Here is a 17,239-nt window from a genome sequence, read left to right as displayed (position 1 = left end):
AAGAAGGAAACTGCCATGTGAGACAAAATGGATGGCCCCTGAGGACATTATACTAAGTGACGTTAGTCAGACAGAAAGACAAATACTATGTGATGGCACTTTACAGGTGGAATCTAAAAAAAGCCAAACTAATAAACAGAGAGTAAAAAGATGGTTGCTGGGGGGAATAAGATGTTTTTTAAGGGTACAAACTTGCAACTAATAGTAAATAAATCTTACAGAGCTAATGCAAAGTATAGTGATTGTAAGCAACAATAATGCATTATATTCATCAAACTTAATAAGAGACTGGATCTTAAATTATCCCAATCAGAAGCATCTAGATGGCTCAGTTGGTTGAGCGTGCAACTTTGGCTCAGGTCATAATCTCATGATTCAAACTCGCGTGAGTTTGAGCCCCGCATCAGGCTCTGTGCTGACAGCTCAGAGCCTGGAGCCTGCTTCAGATTCTGTGTCTCCCTGTCTCTCTGCCCCTCCTCCACTTGCGCTGTGTCTCTCTTTCTGTCTCAAATATAAATAAACATTTTTAAAAAATCATGCCAACCAAAAATAAGAAATGGTAATTATGTGATATGATAGAGGTGCTAACTCTGCTACAATGGCAACCATATCACAATATGTAAATGCATCAAATCAATATATTGTATACCTTAATGTTATAGGTCAAGTATATTTCAATTAAAAATTTAAAACTAAATTTTAAGAAGGACACATGCTGGGGCGCCTGGGTGGCTCAGTTGGTTAAGCGTCGACTTCAGCTCAAGTCATGATCTCACACTCCGTGAGTTCTAGCTTCGCATCAGGCTCTGTGCTGTCAGTTCAGAACCTGGAGCCTACTTCGGATTCTGTGTCTCCCTCTCTCTCTGCCCCTCCTCCACTCACGCTCTATCTCTATCAAAAAATGAATAAACGTTAAAAAAAAATTTTAAAAGGACACGAGCTGAGTGCCAAAAGGATAAAAAAGTAATACTGAGTTACACTTAATTGTAATTGTAAAATAAAAGTAAATCAAATGAATAAAGAAAGCTAGCGTCTTCATCAAAGGTGCTCAACTGGCTAACGCAGGAAAATCTCATGCATGGTCTTCTGTTGAAAAACTGCCAGAGATGGCAAGTGTATGAAAAACAATTCCAGAACTTTCAGAGATCTGAAAACCACAGACAGCAAAAGTGTTAAACCTTCTGGTTTGCCTCTGGTAAAAAGGGACTGCAAGAAAAAAGTGGCATTTAGATCTGACAGTGTAGATAATACAGCAAATTGTAAAGAGTATCTGTAACAGGATACATGGAATGAGTAAAGGAAAAATTGGACAGGTAGGTCCCCTGAGGTGCAGGATTTCTCAGAACCCACCTCTTTTTGATAAGTCTCATGGACAACTCCCTGCTGCTGCTCAGCCCCAGATCTTATTTCCAATTGTATCCTAGACTGAGGGTCAAGTCGAAGGGTGAGAGGATCCCTGCAAGACTACTTCCTTAGTTTTGTTATTTGTTAGAAAATGAACTGTGAGTTTCAGTGAATGTCTCATATAGGGACTTCCTCCCTCTGGCCCATGTGCATCAATAATTTTGTTTCTTAAGCATTTCTTAAGATGAAAAGCACCCAGCCTTCCTTGGCATAAGAAAGAGATTTTACTAGAACAAGAATATTCCATCAGTATCAATGTGATACTTTACACATGTCAGTTTTTCTACTTATGTCAACATTTAAGTCCATTATGAGTTACTTTAGAAAAGTTTTGAAAGCGAAATGAAGGCTGTTTTCCCATGGAGTCTCCCTGGGTCCAAGATGCTTATTTATAGAGTGTGGTTTCACCAAAATGGGTGGTTTGTCTGTCTTCCATCTGGTCTGGCAACACTGAAGGGAGACGCCGCTATATCCATTTGATAGAAGTTCCAAGTCATGATTGCAAGAGCCTGCTGGCTATTTCTTTACTTGTAGGAAGGTAGGGAATCTCATCCCTGGCCAGATCCATAAACACTATTGCGCATAGGAAGTCTTAGCCAGCATTAGAAGGGGAAAGGAAAGCATGGGAAGAGTGAGAATGGAATAGAAGCAGCAAAGGTCACATACAAACCGTTGGTTTCTCTTTCTGTTATTTAGGAGATGTTACAGACAAGGAGACCTATCAAGAATTCAAGGAAGGTAGTCATAGATCAAGGTGATGGGGGGAATGCTGAAACACATGGTATATCTTCATATATGCAAGACATTTAGGTTCTCCCTGATCAACGGTAGGTCAGAAGGATCCAAGTCAGTTATCTGGACGCAGGGAAGTGAATTGCAAGTGTTTCCTTATTTGTGTGGGTGATCACAGAATAGGCAAGCTCTAGGTTTCTCTAGGTTTATGACTAGAAACATAAGACTATTAATCTTTAGGAAAAAGTTAAAAATCTCACCAGAACCCATTTAATGCATCAGTCACTAATCCCTGAGTATGTGAGGGAGGGAGGCAGAGAGGGACTGTAATCATATATACCTACCAAAAAATTACGGGAATATAGGTGGTACATGTGGACAATAATCAAGTTTCTGAAAACTCTAAAAATTAAACCACAAAATCAGGTCATAGTAAATAAAATGGGGGCACCTGGGTGACTCAGTCAGTTAAGTGTCCAACTCTTGATTTTGGCTCAGGTCATGATCTCATGGTTTGTGGGATGGAGACCCAAATCAGGCTCTGGACTGCCAGCATGGAACCTACTTGGGGGTCTCTCTCTCTCTCGCTCTCTCTCTCTCTCTCAAAAATAAACAAATAAACATTTAAAAATAATAATAAAATTCTTTTAAAAATAAATGACCAAATAAATAAATAAATAAATAACCGAGGTATTTAGAGACACAATTTTTCTTACACCAAAGGAAGGAAGATCTATTAATCAATCCATGGACATGTTGATTAGAAGGGAAAATGGTCACCTAGGAGAGAGGAAGATGAATTCTTGGGGAGAGAAAGTGTCAGTGCCCTGGCCCAGCACTTCAGCCTGTCTGGACCCTGTTGTTGGACATGCCAAGTGCTGACACACATTGCCCACTTTCTCTCCAAATAGACTTTCGCTTATAACTTGTTTTTCCATGTGGTTTCCTCAGCAGGACAGAATTGTGCTGCTCGCACAAGTACAAGCTTGGCAATTTAGTTCTTCCAAAACTAAAAATGGCATCTGGCTTATGCAGTTAGCTATTCTGAGCTTGGTAACTTCAGTCCATCTGGAAGAGGTCTTCAGAGGTTGTGAAGATTAGCAGCACACCCTGAATTCTGGTAATTTTACTAAAGTGAATTCACCTCCGGCCAGCTAGCTGCCCGCCTCCCCAGGACAGCTCTACCTTGTCTTGCTTCGAAGAGCTATGGAATGCCTGATTCTTTCACTGCCAGAAATATTATTTAATGTATGTCTATTTATCTGCCCCATAATAAATGCATTGATTTAGGAAGTTTCATTTAACATATGGCTTACTATAAACCCCAGGTTATTTTTGCTTCATTCAAGTCTCATGACCAAACCCCATCTTATGCACTGTATTTAACAATTATTAATGAGCATTACTTTCTGTTTGGTAGTTGGGAAAACTGCAAAAGTACATTATGTCTTATCAATGCAAGGAGAAAATTTCAAATGGCAGCAAACGTGTGTAGCTAAACAAGAGTTATTTTTCTAAAGATCTTACATTCAGAATCTGTGTTCATCAAAAAAATTTATGTATGATAATTAGACCAGTGACAGCTCCATGTAAATCCAAAGCGTGAGGCATATTTTCCTTTATATGTTTGTTTGTTTGTTTGTTTTGTTCCAATGACTTTTGGCATTAGGAGAATTTAAGCTTAGCTACCAAAGGTAAATGGAAAGGTAAGAGCTCAGTGAAGTGGGGTACAGATAAGGAAAGGAGGAGGGAAAAATGGCTATAAGGAAAGGCGAGGTGTCCAGGTAACTGATAGAGTTGGCTTAATAGTAGCATTTCCATGTATAGCCACTTCTATGAACTTGAATTCTTTCTATTTTTCTAATGACTGCTTCCTCTATGCAAAGTAAGTGGCAGAGATGGGAGGCACAGGCATGCCTTTTTACTGAGACTATTATGTCTCAATTTGAGTAGCTATCCCCAAAGTACCTAATTTGCTTCTTTTTAGCACATTAACCTGAATTTCTCTTGATTTATACAAAATTGACTAGTAATATGAGCTAACATTTATTAAGTATTACCATAAAACCAGGCACTAAGCTAAGCTCTTTTCATGCATATGCTTCACTTAATTGTTGAATCAATTGCATGAGGTAGATACCATTGTTATCCTCATTTTACAGATGAGAAAAATGGAGCTTGTAAATAACTTGCATAAGGCCACCTACCTACAAAGTGGCAAACATGAGATAAATAATTGCAGGTCTACTGATTTAAGAATGCCTAACAAATACTCTTAACCACTTTCACTCCGGTATCTGCAGACCCACTTTCCAGTGCATTAAAGCCATCACAAATATCACATTTTCTACCAAACTAAGGAAATGTCATCTATTTCTTTGGCTCAAATGGTGATAAATAAATATTATTATAGAATAATAATAATAATAATCACCCCTTGAGTATTTGCTGCCCACCAGTACTATTCTAGTGCTTGTATATACTGAGTCATGTAATTCTTCACAATAAACCTATGATATATTTACTATTATTATTCCTGTTTTACACACAGAAGGAACTAAGGTACACAGAGCCCAAGTACACACAGGTAGGTACTTTACTTATTTATGGCCAACCAAGAGCAGCCACAGCTGAATAAATGTATGCCAGTTGTTTACTGCTGGTTCAAGGACACATAACAAGTTCTGAGACAACATGGAGGAGAAAAATCACTCTCTTCAATTCCTTGGCTAAATTCTCTTCTAGAACTTATCACAAAATTGGTGAAAACATAGAACTTTTCATGCCAAATGAAGGTATGCTCCTCTTCTGTAGGTTCCTAAGAAATGTTCAGTCATTAAAGCCATGATTAGAGATCTCTTTCCTGCCTTAACACACCTAAAGGGTCAGTACTATACCACCATCAGTCACAGGGGATCACAATAGCTGTGATTCTCAAAGAAGAGAGGGTGTCTGCCTTGTGGTGCTCATGTGCCATAAAGGAAGCATGTTAGAACCTCATAAGAGAGAAAGGCAACTGTTTTTAGAAATAGTATCTCTTTCCTCAGGTTACTATGCTATATATTCCTATCTTACTTTAAGAATCACCATCCTGAATGCAGGACTAGCATTTTGTTCAGTACTTTCCTGCTATAGACACAATGTCTTTGTCTTTGTCATGGCGAAGTTTTCTGCTAAACTGAGCATTTATAATATTGGTTTATGCAATGCTATTCATTCTAGGAACCAATAATGGCCAAACTGTTTTCCAATAACCAATAGGTAAACTAGTTGGGGGAATATTGGAAAGGGGAAAAAATCTGGTCAACACAAATCATTGTGTAAATCAACTAGTCCAAAACCACATGAAAATCTGCATAGTTAATTCAGCTCATGGCTTCTTTGAAAACATTAGCTCGGGGTGAGAAAAACAAAGGCCCATGAGAATGCATATGATCCTTTTGCACAGCTTTCCTCATGGCATTTTTAATCTCCTTATTCCTAAGACTATAGATGATAGGATTCACCATAGGGATCACCAGAGCATAGAATATGGACACCACCTTGTCCCGGTTTAGGGAGTAGCTAGAACGAGGTCGCATGTACATGAAGAGACCAGAACCATAGAAGAGAGTCACAGCAGTCAGGTGAGAGGCACAGGTGCTGAAGGTTTTTGTCCTACCTTTAGCTGAGCTGATCTTCAGGACAGCAACAACAATGTAACCATAAGAAATGAGGATCACAAGGACAGAAACCATTCCAGCAACAACACCCACAATGAAGTTCACCACCTGGCTGGCAAAGGTATCAGAGCAGGACAGAACCAGAACTGGAGGAAGGTCACAGAAGAAGTGGTCGATCCTGTTGGGCCCACAGAAATCATGCTGAAAGACAGAGTATGTTTCAATCAAAGAACTGAGGAATCCACCCACATAGGCTCCAGCCACCATCTTTAAACAAAGTGTGTGGGATATGAGGACTGTGTAGAGCAATGGGTTGCAGATTGCAGCATAGCAGTCATATGCCATGGCTGCCAAAAGAAAGCATTCAGTCAGCCCCATTCCACAGAACACAAAGTACTGCGTGGCACAGCCAACAAAAGAAATGGTTTTCTGCCCTGTGATGATGTCAGAGAGCATCTTCGGAGTCGTGGAGGACACATAGCAGATATCTAGGAAGGATAGGTTACTGAGGAAGAAGTACATGGGCGTGTGCAAGTGGGAGTCCATCCTGATGAGGGCAATGAGGCTCAGGTTCCAGGCTAGGGTCAGGAGGTAAATCCCCAGAAATAACACAAAAAGGAAAATCTTCATTTGAGGATGGTCTGAAAATCCCAGGAGGATGAATTTTGTCACAATCGTGTTATTCCTTCCTACAACCATAGACCTGCTTCCTGAATAAAGGAAAGAAACAATCCTGTGATCAGTAAGATTGTGTTTGTTATTATGTAAGTGGATATTTCTTGGAAGATCATATAAACCATTAACACCAACTTAACATCACAGCCACCTGCTAAGCAACCTTCCTGGAGGAAGTCTGCCCATGATAATCTCTTGGCACTATTTAAAATCTGTATGCTATATATTTTGCTGATTAGAAGAGAATCCATCTAATGGAGACTAAACATTTTTATCACTATAATCAGAGTTGTCATCACAGATTAAATCTATCACTATCCTACATTATCAGCTTTTCTAATCCCAAGAAAATGTATTGATAAAAAATTAGGGGTTTACCTTCTAAATTATCCCAGATCTTAATTCAGTATCAAAACACTTTCATAGTTAGTTGGGCTTGACTCTTGTATCCTCAGGATCTCCTGGGCCATCCCTGACTCCCTGAGGACTGTGGAAAAGTGACTTCACCACTCCAGATCCGCATTTTCTCAACTGAAAAATGGGAGGGTTGAGTCAGATGAGTCTCAAGGTTCCTTAGGACTTCAGTTTCTTATGGCCTTTTAGACTTTCTGACTAGAGAATATAAACTCAGATTAATAATAAAGTTAGGAATTTCTTATATTTTGTATATCTTTAATGTAAGAATCTGGAAAAGCAGCTAAGCACTACAGGCTATTATATTTGACATACTCCATTTTGAGGCAGCAAATCTAACCCATAATAAAAAATAATCCATTCTTCTAAGTAATAAAACCAAGAGAAAAAGTATACATACACATGCTTAGAACTAGAAAATTTTTTCTAATTACCTAATAAGTTTTTATACAGGTCACTGCATAAAATGATCAAAATTTGGATGAACACAATCAACACCATTATGGGATAGAAGGGCCATGAACAATGCCTCCATGGAACATCAAAGCTAACTGAAATTGGATGAGCCATTGTGGTCAAGAGCAAGCAGAAACCAGTATTTTCTGAGCAAGAAAAACTGGAAAGAGTTCATTAGATATTCAAGGACAATATTTAAGGATAAGCATGGAACAGCTTTGATGTCATCAGGCCAGACCAGATTATCATTTTTAAGGCATGAGGGATGCCCGTCTGCATTTTGCATTAAGAAAGACAAACCGGCACTGATCTAAGATCAAAATGAGGAAATATAAATGGGTGTAAAAAAGGCAGAAGTACCCTGGGGAAGACTCAAGGCTAAAATTAAAGTTACTGATATTTTATCATTGTATGAAATTTGACCGCCCATGCATGTTTGCAGCCAATTGCAACTATCTGATGGTGTTTCTTTATCATTCATCATATTAAAAATTGTTCTACATGAAGAGGTAGTCAACATCACTAATCATCAGGGGAATGCACATCAAACCACAATGAGTTATCACCTCACATCTGTCAGGATGTCTGTTATTAAAAAGATGAAAGATAAGTGTTGGTGAGGATACAGAGAAAAGTCTTGTGCACTGTTGGTGGGAATGTAAATTGATGTAGTCATAATGACAAACACTATGGAGGTTCCTCAAAATTTTAAAAAGAAAACTACCGTATGATTCAAAAATCCTTCTTCTGGATATACACCCAAAGAAAATGAAGCCAGTATCTTGAAGAGATAGTTCACTTACGTGTTTATTGCAGCATTATTCACAATAGTCAACATATGGAAAGAACCTAAATGTCCATTAATAGGTAAATGGGTAAAGAAACTTGAGGTAGATGATTATGATGGTGGTAGTGGTGGTAGTGACGATGATGATGATGATGATGATGATGATGGTAGATAAATATATAGATGAGAGAGAGAGAGTGGAATATTATTCAGCCATAAGAAAGTTGGAAATCTTGTCATTTGCAGCAACATAGGTGAAACTGGAGGACTTTTTGCTAAGTGAAAAAAGCCAGACACATAAAGATAAATTCTGCATATCATTTGTGGAATCTAAAAAGTCAAACTCCTAAAAGTAGAGGGCAGAATAATGGTTGCAGGCTGGGGTGGTTGAGGGGGGAATGAGAAAATATTGGTCAAAGGGTGCAAAGTTTCAGTTATTCAGGATAAGTTCTGGAGATTTAATGAACAGCTTGGTGACAATAGTTGACATTACTCTATTGTATATCTGAAGTTTTCTAAGAAGATAGATCTTAAATCTCAAAACACACACACACACAAAGGGTGACTATGTAGAGGTGACAGATAAGTTATTTAGCGTGATTGTGGTGATCTTTTCACAATGTATACATATATATATGTGTGTATATATGTATACATTGTTTATATATATATATATATATATATATATAAACAAATGTTTATATATATATATAAACAAATGTGTCAATTAAGTTAAAATAAATACATACTACTAGCTTTGTGTTTTCTAAAATTTAAAATCTCCCCACAATCAGTAACTGATTGAGGAGCCAAAACCAAGAAGAGCCAAGACTGTTCTTCACCATGACATTAATCTATGAACCTCCCAAGGAGAAAATAACATGAGTTTTGTGTTTCTCATCTTATGATTTTAGAGAGAGAGAGAGAGCTCAAGCAGAGGAGAGGGGCAGAGGGAGAGAGAGAAAGAATCTTAAACAGGCTCCATGCTCAGCACAGAGTCTGACACGGGGCTTGATCCCACAACCCTAAGAGCATGACCTGAGCCGAAATCAAGAGTAAGATGCTCAACTGACTGAGTCACCCAGGTGTCCCTGTGTTTCTTATCTTAATAAAATCTTCCCTGAAAGAATGTAAGCCACTTAAAGGCAGGCCAGGAGTTCTGTTTATTGATCTAATTATTTTTTAATATGAAATTTATTGTCAGATTTGTTTCCATACAACATCCAGTGCTCATCCCAACAGGTGCCCTCCTCTGTTTATCAATCTCCTTCTTGATTTATCCTATCATAGATTTAGAACAGTGTTTGGGACATTGGCATGGTAAATATTTGTTGAATGAATGAATTTTCTTCACTGCTTATCTATAGAGCTTTCACAGAATGTTTAGCTTATAATTAGTGCTCAATTATAATAATATAATATGCAATATATAATCTAATCACAAACATTATTAAAGGCTTATTGAGTACCAGGCACTGTTCAAAGGACTTGATTTATATTAACTCATTTAATCCTACCTGGAAGTGTGACTTACTCTGCCCCTTTTACAGATAAAATGTGGAATAGGCTGTAAAATATAATTGTCATTTTTTGGATGAATGAGGTTGGGAAGGAAGGAGCTTAACTTACTGAATTACTTCAAGCAGAAGTGTCCTGAGATCTCTTCCTACGGAAGAAGAATTGTTGGTTGCTTTGCTCTACTAACATTTTTTCTAAACTTCACTTCATCTGCATTTCCCACTGCTCTATGCCTGGTTTCTGGTTCAGTCAATTTTTTGTGGTTTGGCCTCATGCAAATAGTAATATCTGCTTCTGGAATCCCTGCTCCTTTATTACCAAGTCTTCAAAATGGCCTTAGGGAGTTCATTATTTTAATGGGCAGGGATAGCCACACTTTTCCTCCACATGGCTGCCCTGTCATTCACTCCTGGGTCCAAAGTAAAAGCCCAGCAATCATTAGAACCAAACATTTCTGAGCACTAATTGTTCCCTGGGTGATGGGGACAGGGAAAACCACCCATTGCCAGAGTCTTATTTGCAGCCTCCTGTCTTATTCTTCTCTGAGCTTTCCCTGATCTGGGTCCAGGAAGACATCCTTCTGCATTGGTGGGCAACCTTCCACTTTGAGACCCTTCATTGGAAGTAAACCACACACAGGAGAGTTGGGCTCAAATTCTGGCTCTGCCATTTTATCTGTATAAACATGTACACATTTTTTAAATCTCTGAAATATCCATTTCCTTCCTTGTAACACTGGTGTAATAATCATTATACCAATCTCAAAGGGTTGTTTGGTAATGAAATGAGATGCAAACAGGTAGGTCTTAGCACAGTGCCTGATGAATAGAAATCACTCCAGGAATATTGAGTAATGACATCATTAACTCTGTCTCCAGGGTCGTGGCCAAGAGCTCTTTCCTACTTATTTGACTTTTTTGTGTGATGAAAACAGTTTCTTTACCCTTTAATATTTTGGGTGCTACTCCCAGCACTGCCATGACCTAGATATGTGGCTGTGGGCAGGTCAGTTAACCCCTCCCCCCACCTCTCAGGGCCTGAGTAAATTGGGCTCATTTTCCAAGGACCCCTCAAACTCTGAAAATCTAAAATTTTGAGACACTCATTTCCTGGTTTTTGAAACTTTTGTACAGAAATAAAGTTTATAAGAAGGAGTTAATCTGTTCCATGGATATCAAGTCAGCAAACCTTAGCCTGAGAATAAAAATTAATTAAGTGACAAAAATATCTTCTATGTGAAAGAATATAATTACTGAGATTCTTGACACAAGATAATAGGCTGAATTTAGGGGCACAAATTTAGCAACTGAGATCACTGAAAGAAAAAAGTAAGCGACTCCAAAAATAGACAGTGAAGGAAAGAAGGTAAGGAAGTTCTTTATTTAAAAATTTTTAAGTTTACTTATTTATTTTAAGAGAGAGAGAGAAAGAGAGAAAATGAGCAAGGGGCGGGGGGCAGAGAGACGGGGAGAGAGAGAGAATCCCAAGCAGGTTCTGCACTGTCAGCTCAGAGCTAGATGCAGGACTCAAACTCACGAACCATGAGAGCATGACCTGAGCCAAAACCAAGAGTCAGACACTCAACTGACAGAGCCACCCAGGTGCCCCAAGGAAATCCTTTATTAAGAGAAGCATTTTAGGCTAGGATTGGGGATATACTGGCCCAAGAGAGCCTGAGGCTAAGAGAGTCAAGCTCAACTATGAAAGTGTTTTGGTACTGAATGAAGATCCCGGATAATTTAGAGGATAAATCCCTAATTATGATCAATACATTTTCTTGGGATTAGAAAAGTTAATAATAGAAGATAGTTATAGATGTCATCTGTCATGATAACTCTGATTATAGTGACAATGATTATTGGCAAAGTAAGACTGAGAAACTCAATAAGAGCAAATTCTAAATTAGCAATGTCTGCATTTAATAGGAAAATGTAGAGTGGGGACATTCGACATATTTGCCAACCTATTCTATAAGCAATTTAAGAACAAAGAAGAAATTTGTTTTATTAAATTCACTTGGCTATAACCATAAACTCTCATTACCCTTACTTTAAAATATTGGACTTCATGTATGATTAAATTTAAGAATATAAAGCAGGTTAAGTGAACATCAAAAAGTATGAAAGCAAATAGCACATACAAGAAAATAAACTTCATTTAGAATTACAAATTTTAGGAGGCAATTCTTTGAGAGTCAACTCAAAATTTATCTCACTAGGATTCTACACATCTTAGATTTTGTTTACTGACAGCTTCTCCTAAAATATGATTTGCTTTCATGTTTATTTAACATTTTAGCACAGCTACTTTAATGACGTTATTCTGATTGTTTCAAAGGAAGCCCAGAGAAAAATCTGGAGGTATTTTTGACAGTAAAACACAATCTCAGTTCTCAAATTGGAGTTTGAAAAGTTATCTCAGTTTGTATTTCCACTACTGGTGAGGAGTAAAACTGTCAACCTTTTATAGATCCAAAATCTTTTCACAAGATATTCCAAACAAAGATAAGGTACAAGATAAGAGTAAATTTAGAGGTTTTAGAGGTCTTAAATGTATATATAAGAGGAAAGTGCTAAACCGTAAGTTACAGAACCAGAGTTCCAATTCCTATTCTGATGTGGGAGATTAGGTTCTTAACCTCTCTGGACCTCAGTTTTTTGCTCTAAAACGAAATACTAAAGTGGAAGACCTCTAAGAACCCAAACAGTATGATTACAACTGACATTAACAACTACATTAACTATATTAACACGGTTTCAACTATATTAACAAATCATCTGCACGGAGGACCACTAGTTTAGGCCCTCCTGTGGAATGTTGCTGCCACCTAGTGGAAGTATGTCTAAACTGTATGATCAGGTTTTTTGGTGGGGTTTTTTGGTGGTTTTTTTATGGGTTTTTTTTTTTTTTTTGAGGTTTCAATATTTTATTCAAGTTTTACTTTAAGTGATGTTAATTACAGCATTTGAAGGGGAGGATCTAATTCCACACAAAGTGGAAGACTCTAAAATGTACCCATTAAACTGCTAAAAAATAAACTGAGTGGCGAGAATATAACAGAAGTCCAATTATATTCCGAATGTTGTCACCATGTGATTACAGTCACAGAGACTCTTCCCAGCTTGCAACTGGGACTCTTAGAAGCTATTTCATACTCTGGTGCAAGGGCAAAAAAAACACAACATGAGAGGGAATTAAGTCCTGAATTATTGGCTTCATCACATCCACCTTCTCCACCCTAAATGGCACAAAAGAAACAGCTACCACGCCCTGCAGACTACTTTTGGTGTAAAAGAGGTGATGGACTGGGGTGGAAACAGGTCATGAAAATCTGTCTAAAAAATGTCTCTTTCAGATGATTTTGTACACACCACCAGTGAGTCTCTCCTTCATTAGGGTAGGAAACCAAAGTTAATTCTCAGGAAGTCATAATTTCATCCATTTACTCAATACCAGTTTACAAAGTGCCTACGAAGTCTCAGCTTCCACTTGCAGCCATTTCTAGATAAAAAAGAAACCTGACAATTCTAGAGGGCCACCAAGGTCCCCCAAAGTCTACAGCTGAAAGGACTCTTCTTGGAATTGGGTTTCTTCTGTACCTCTGAAAGGGTAACACCTTAAAGCTGAATCATCTTTAACCTGGAGGTCTAACGTGATATTTAGCAATACTCACATCCCAGACATACGACATCAAAAGGTACACTAAATTCTGAAGGTAGCTATGCTCAAAATAGTTTAAAATTAAACGATTGTACAGTATTTGTTTATGCCTGAAATTCCAGCCCTAGACCAAGCTTGTGGCCACCAGCATTGACATTCTTGCCATCCAGCAAAGCTGAGAGCGTCAGTTTGATACCTGGCTTTAGGGTCTGAGTGTATCCTAAACCTATCAGGCTGGAGTTGTTCACTTTAGCCGAGAAGCAGGCGTCAGGATCGATCTGATACTTGGCCGCTATTCCAAAGCGAGTGTTACTATTTCCTGCTGTCCGGGCCAGATTAACGGCGGTCTCTAACTTCTTGTTCACCTTCTGATCAATGGAGCCACCAAACTCTGTCCCATCGTTTACGTTCGTGTGGAGCTGGAATTCGTCAGTCTTGTAGCCAACTGCAAAGTTGCTCTGGGTCACTCGAGACTTTGCAGTCTCAAAATTCATCTGGTAGCCAGCCAGCCAGCCCTCATAGCCCAGCACCAGAGCGCCCCGGATCGAAGGGCCGGCGATGTCGAAATCCACGTCACAGCCCAGGTTGATGTGCTCCCGCTTACACCCTGTCTTGATTTTAGCATTTTTTTCCCCTGTGTTTGGTGAGAAGGATGAATCAAAGGTCAGCTTCAGTCCACGTGCAAGCTGATGCTCCACAGTAATCTCTGTGCCTAGTGTGTCGTCAGTGTTCATTTCTCCGTAAACGTCAGACCATATTCAGTCCATCTGTACTTGGTTTCCAGACTGCCAGTCACTTTGGTGGTCTCAGTGTTGGCGGAACCTGAGCTCGTAAATTCCATTCCATTCTCAGATTTTGTCTCCAAATCGAGTTTGATTAAGCCAAATCCATAACCCTTGGTGAAGACATCCCTGGCACATTTGCCAAGATCAGCATACGTGGGAGGCACAGCCATCTGGGGGGTGCGGGGGGGGGGGGGGCGCGCGGGGGCGGCGGGCTCGGCGACTGCTAACGCGGGGGCTGCATCTCGAGGAACGGAGAGCAGCGGTGGGGCCGAGGGTGGGACCTTTTTTATGTTAATTTTTGAGAGAGAGAGAGACAGAGCGCGAGCTGAAGGAGGGGCAAAGAGAGAGGGAGTCTCCAGGATCTGAGCTGTCGGCACAGAGCCCAAGGTGGGGCTCAGACTCACAAACCGCAAGATCATGCATGACCTGAGCCGAAGTTGACACTTAACCAACTGAGTCACCCAGGCGCCCCATGTAGGGTCAGTTTTAAGAGGTGACCTTTGGGGACTAAAATCCACGTGAGAACCTAGCATTGCAATAGTAATTGATTATCCTCAAACACAGTATATACCCACTATGCTCTAAGCATTGTACTATATATACCTCTCAAGTTCCTTAACTCAATACCATCATGCAGTTCAATTCTGGGAAAGGAACCAGACCAGGAGATGGAGCAAGTCGCTAAGCAAATTGAAAATGGTAAATAACACTAATCGACAAATATATTTAGACAAGAGTGATGTAATTGAGAATAGGCAAGTCACAAGTTCACATTCAAGGTACCATTTTAAACCAATCAGATTTTTAAGTGCTTTAAAAGAAGCATCATAACATAATGAAAGAACAGTCTAGAAAAGTGGCCATCCCGAGTTAAAAAATATTAAAAATTGGGGGGGGGGCGCCTGGGTGTCTCAGTCTGTTAAGCATCAGACTTCAGCTCAGGTCATGATCTCATGGTTCCTGAGTTAGAGCCCCGCGTCAGGCTCTGTGCTGACAGCTCACAGCCTGGAGCCTGCTTTAGATTCTGTGTCTCCCTGTCTCAGCCCCTTCCCTGCTCATACTTTCTCTCTCTCTCTCTCTCTCTCTCTCACTCACTCACTCACTCTCTCTCTCTCTAAAAAATGAATAAATATTTTAAAAATTTTTAATTAAAAATGGTAGTGTTAACACATGGCACGAGTCTTAATCCTGCCTGTTTTCATCTGAGTGGTCTTGTGCACCTCCCTGATTTCACATCACCTCTTCATCTGTGCGATTCAACCAAGTGTATCAACATTGTATGATTGTGTCGGGATCATAAATGCACCCTATATAAAAACCACTATATAAAAACTATTCAAATGGAATGATTTTTAAATTATCAATTTGGCTCAGAAGAAACACCTCCAGCTATAGAATTCTGATACCAGTTTATTAGAAATTCGTGGTAATCTATATTACTATTGTTCCCAGCTAACTATGTTTTTATTAAATACCAACTAACTACTGTACATGTTTTCATTAAGATGCCAGCTAAGTTGGACATAGTTTTTTTAGAGGGGGGAGGGGCAGAGAGAGAGGGTGGGAGAGAATCCCAAGCAGGCTCCACGCTCAGCATGGAACCCGACACCGGGCCCAATCTCATGACCCCGGGATCATGACCCAAGCTGAAATAAAGAATCCAATGCTTAACCAACTAAGCCACCTGGGAGCCTCATCTTGGACATAGTTTTTAGAAGACTTTCATGTTAAGCAATTATTCTTGGCACAATTTTTTAATAAACTATTATTACTATCATTGTCATTTTTTATTATTTTGAGCTGAGTATTACCATGAACACTATTTGTGAGTGGTGTGACATTATACTTCTGGAAAATACATGAACATATTAGACCCTCTTGGAATTGCTAAGTAAGACTTAAACCCAAAATGAATCATTAGGAAATTATAAGTGTTGAATCCTAAATAAGATAAAAATATCCTTAACCATTGATACAGTAAAAATTGCAACAAAAAACTTAAACTTTAAATAGTTTTTTTAATTTTTATTTTTATTTTCATTTTCATTTCTATTTTTAATATGAAATTTATTGTCAAATTGGTTCCCATACAACACCCAGTGCTCATCCCAAAAGTGGCCTCCTCAATACCCATCACCCACCCCCTATCAACCCTCAGTTTGTTCTCAGTTTTTAAGAGTCTCTTATGCTTTGGCTCTCTCCCTCTCTAACCTCTTTTTTTTTTTCCTTCCCCTCCCCCATGGTCTTATGTTAAGTTTCTCAGGATCCACATAAGAGTGAAAACATATGGTATCTGTCTTTTTCTGTATGACTTACTTCACTTAGCATAGCACTCTCCAGTTCCATCCACATTGCTACAAAAGGCCATATTTCATTCTTTCACATTGCCACATAGTATTCCATTGTGTATATAAACCACAATTTCTTTTTTTTTAAATTTTTTTTAACGTTTATTTATTTTTGAGACAGAGAGAGACAGAGCATGAACAGGGGAGGGTCAGAGAGAGAGGGAGACACAGAATCTGAAACAGGCTCCTGGCCCTGAGCGGTCAGCACAGAGCCCAATGCGGGGCTTGAACTCATGGACTGTGAGATCGTGACCTGAGCTGAAGTTGGCCGCTTAACCGACTGAGCCACCCAGGCGCCCCAACCACAATTTCTTTATCCATTCATCAGTTGATGGACATTTAGGCTCTTTCCATCATTTGGCTATTGTTGAAAGTGCTGCTATAAACATTGGGGTACAAGTGCCCCTGTGCATCAACACTCTTGTATCCCTTGGGTAAATTCCTAGCAGTTCTATTGCTGATGATAGGGTAGGTCTATTTTTAATTTTTTGAGGAACCTCTACACTGTTTTCCAGAATGGCTGCACCAATTTGCATTCCCACCAACAGGGCAAGAGGGTTCCCGTTTCTCCACATCCTCTCCAGCATCTGTAGTCTCCTGATTTGTTCATTTTAGCCACTGACTGGCGTGAGGTGACTATCTCAGTGTGGTTTTGATTTGTATTTCCCTGATGAGGAGTGATGTTGAGCATCTTTTCATGTGCCTGTTGGCCATCTGGATGTCTTCTTTAGAGAAGTGTCTATTCATGTCTTCTGCCCATTTCTTCACTGGATTATTTGTTTCTTGGGTGTGGGGTTT

At 39.2% G+C, this 17,239-nt stretch overlaps 2 protein-coding genes across 2 annotated transcripts; both read right to left on the bottom strand.

The window, feature by feature from the left end:
• Positions 1-5,501: 5,501 nt before the first annotated feature.
• On the bottom strand, positions 5,502-6,497 carry LOC109246969 (olfactory receptor 5A2). The gene has a single exon (XM_019415325.2). The coding sequence runs from the start codon at positions 6,495-6,497 to the stop codon at positions 5,502-5,504; it is 996 nt and encodes a 331-aa protein (XP_019270870.2).
• Positions 6,498-12,544: 6,047 nt separating this feature from the next.
• On the bottom strand, positions 12,545-14,289 carry LOC109246485 (voltage-dependent anion-selective channel protein 1-like). Its single transcript, XM_053899676.1, is given in 2 exon segments — positions 12,545-14,041; positions 14,044-14,289. Coding segments are annotated over 2 exon segments (849 nt in total). The 5' UTR covers positions 14,264-14,289; the 3' UTR covers positions 12,545-13,412.
• Between the last annotated feature and the right edge of the window lie 2,950 nt (positions 14,290-17,239).

This window comes from Panthera pardus, unplaced genomic scaffold, assembly GCF_024362965.1.
Source record: "Panthera pardus isolate Hobbes unplaced genomic scaffold, ASM2436296v1 HiC_scaffold_12, whole genome shotgun sequence".
NCBI lineage: Eukaryota > Metazoa > Chordata > Mammalia > Carnivora > Felidae > Panthera > Panthera pardus.
Note: the sequence above shows the minus strand (reverse complement) of the source record. Positions and strands in the feature narration are given on the sequence as shown.

Coding starts and splice junctions, on each gene's coding strand:
- LOC109246969 (XM_019415325.2), bottom strand. CDS start 6,497: ATGGTTGTAGGAAGGAATAACACGATTGTGACAAAATTCATCCTCCTG.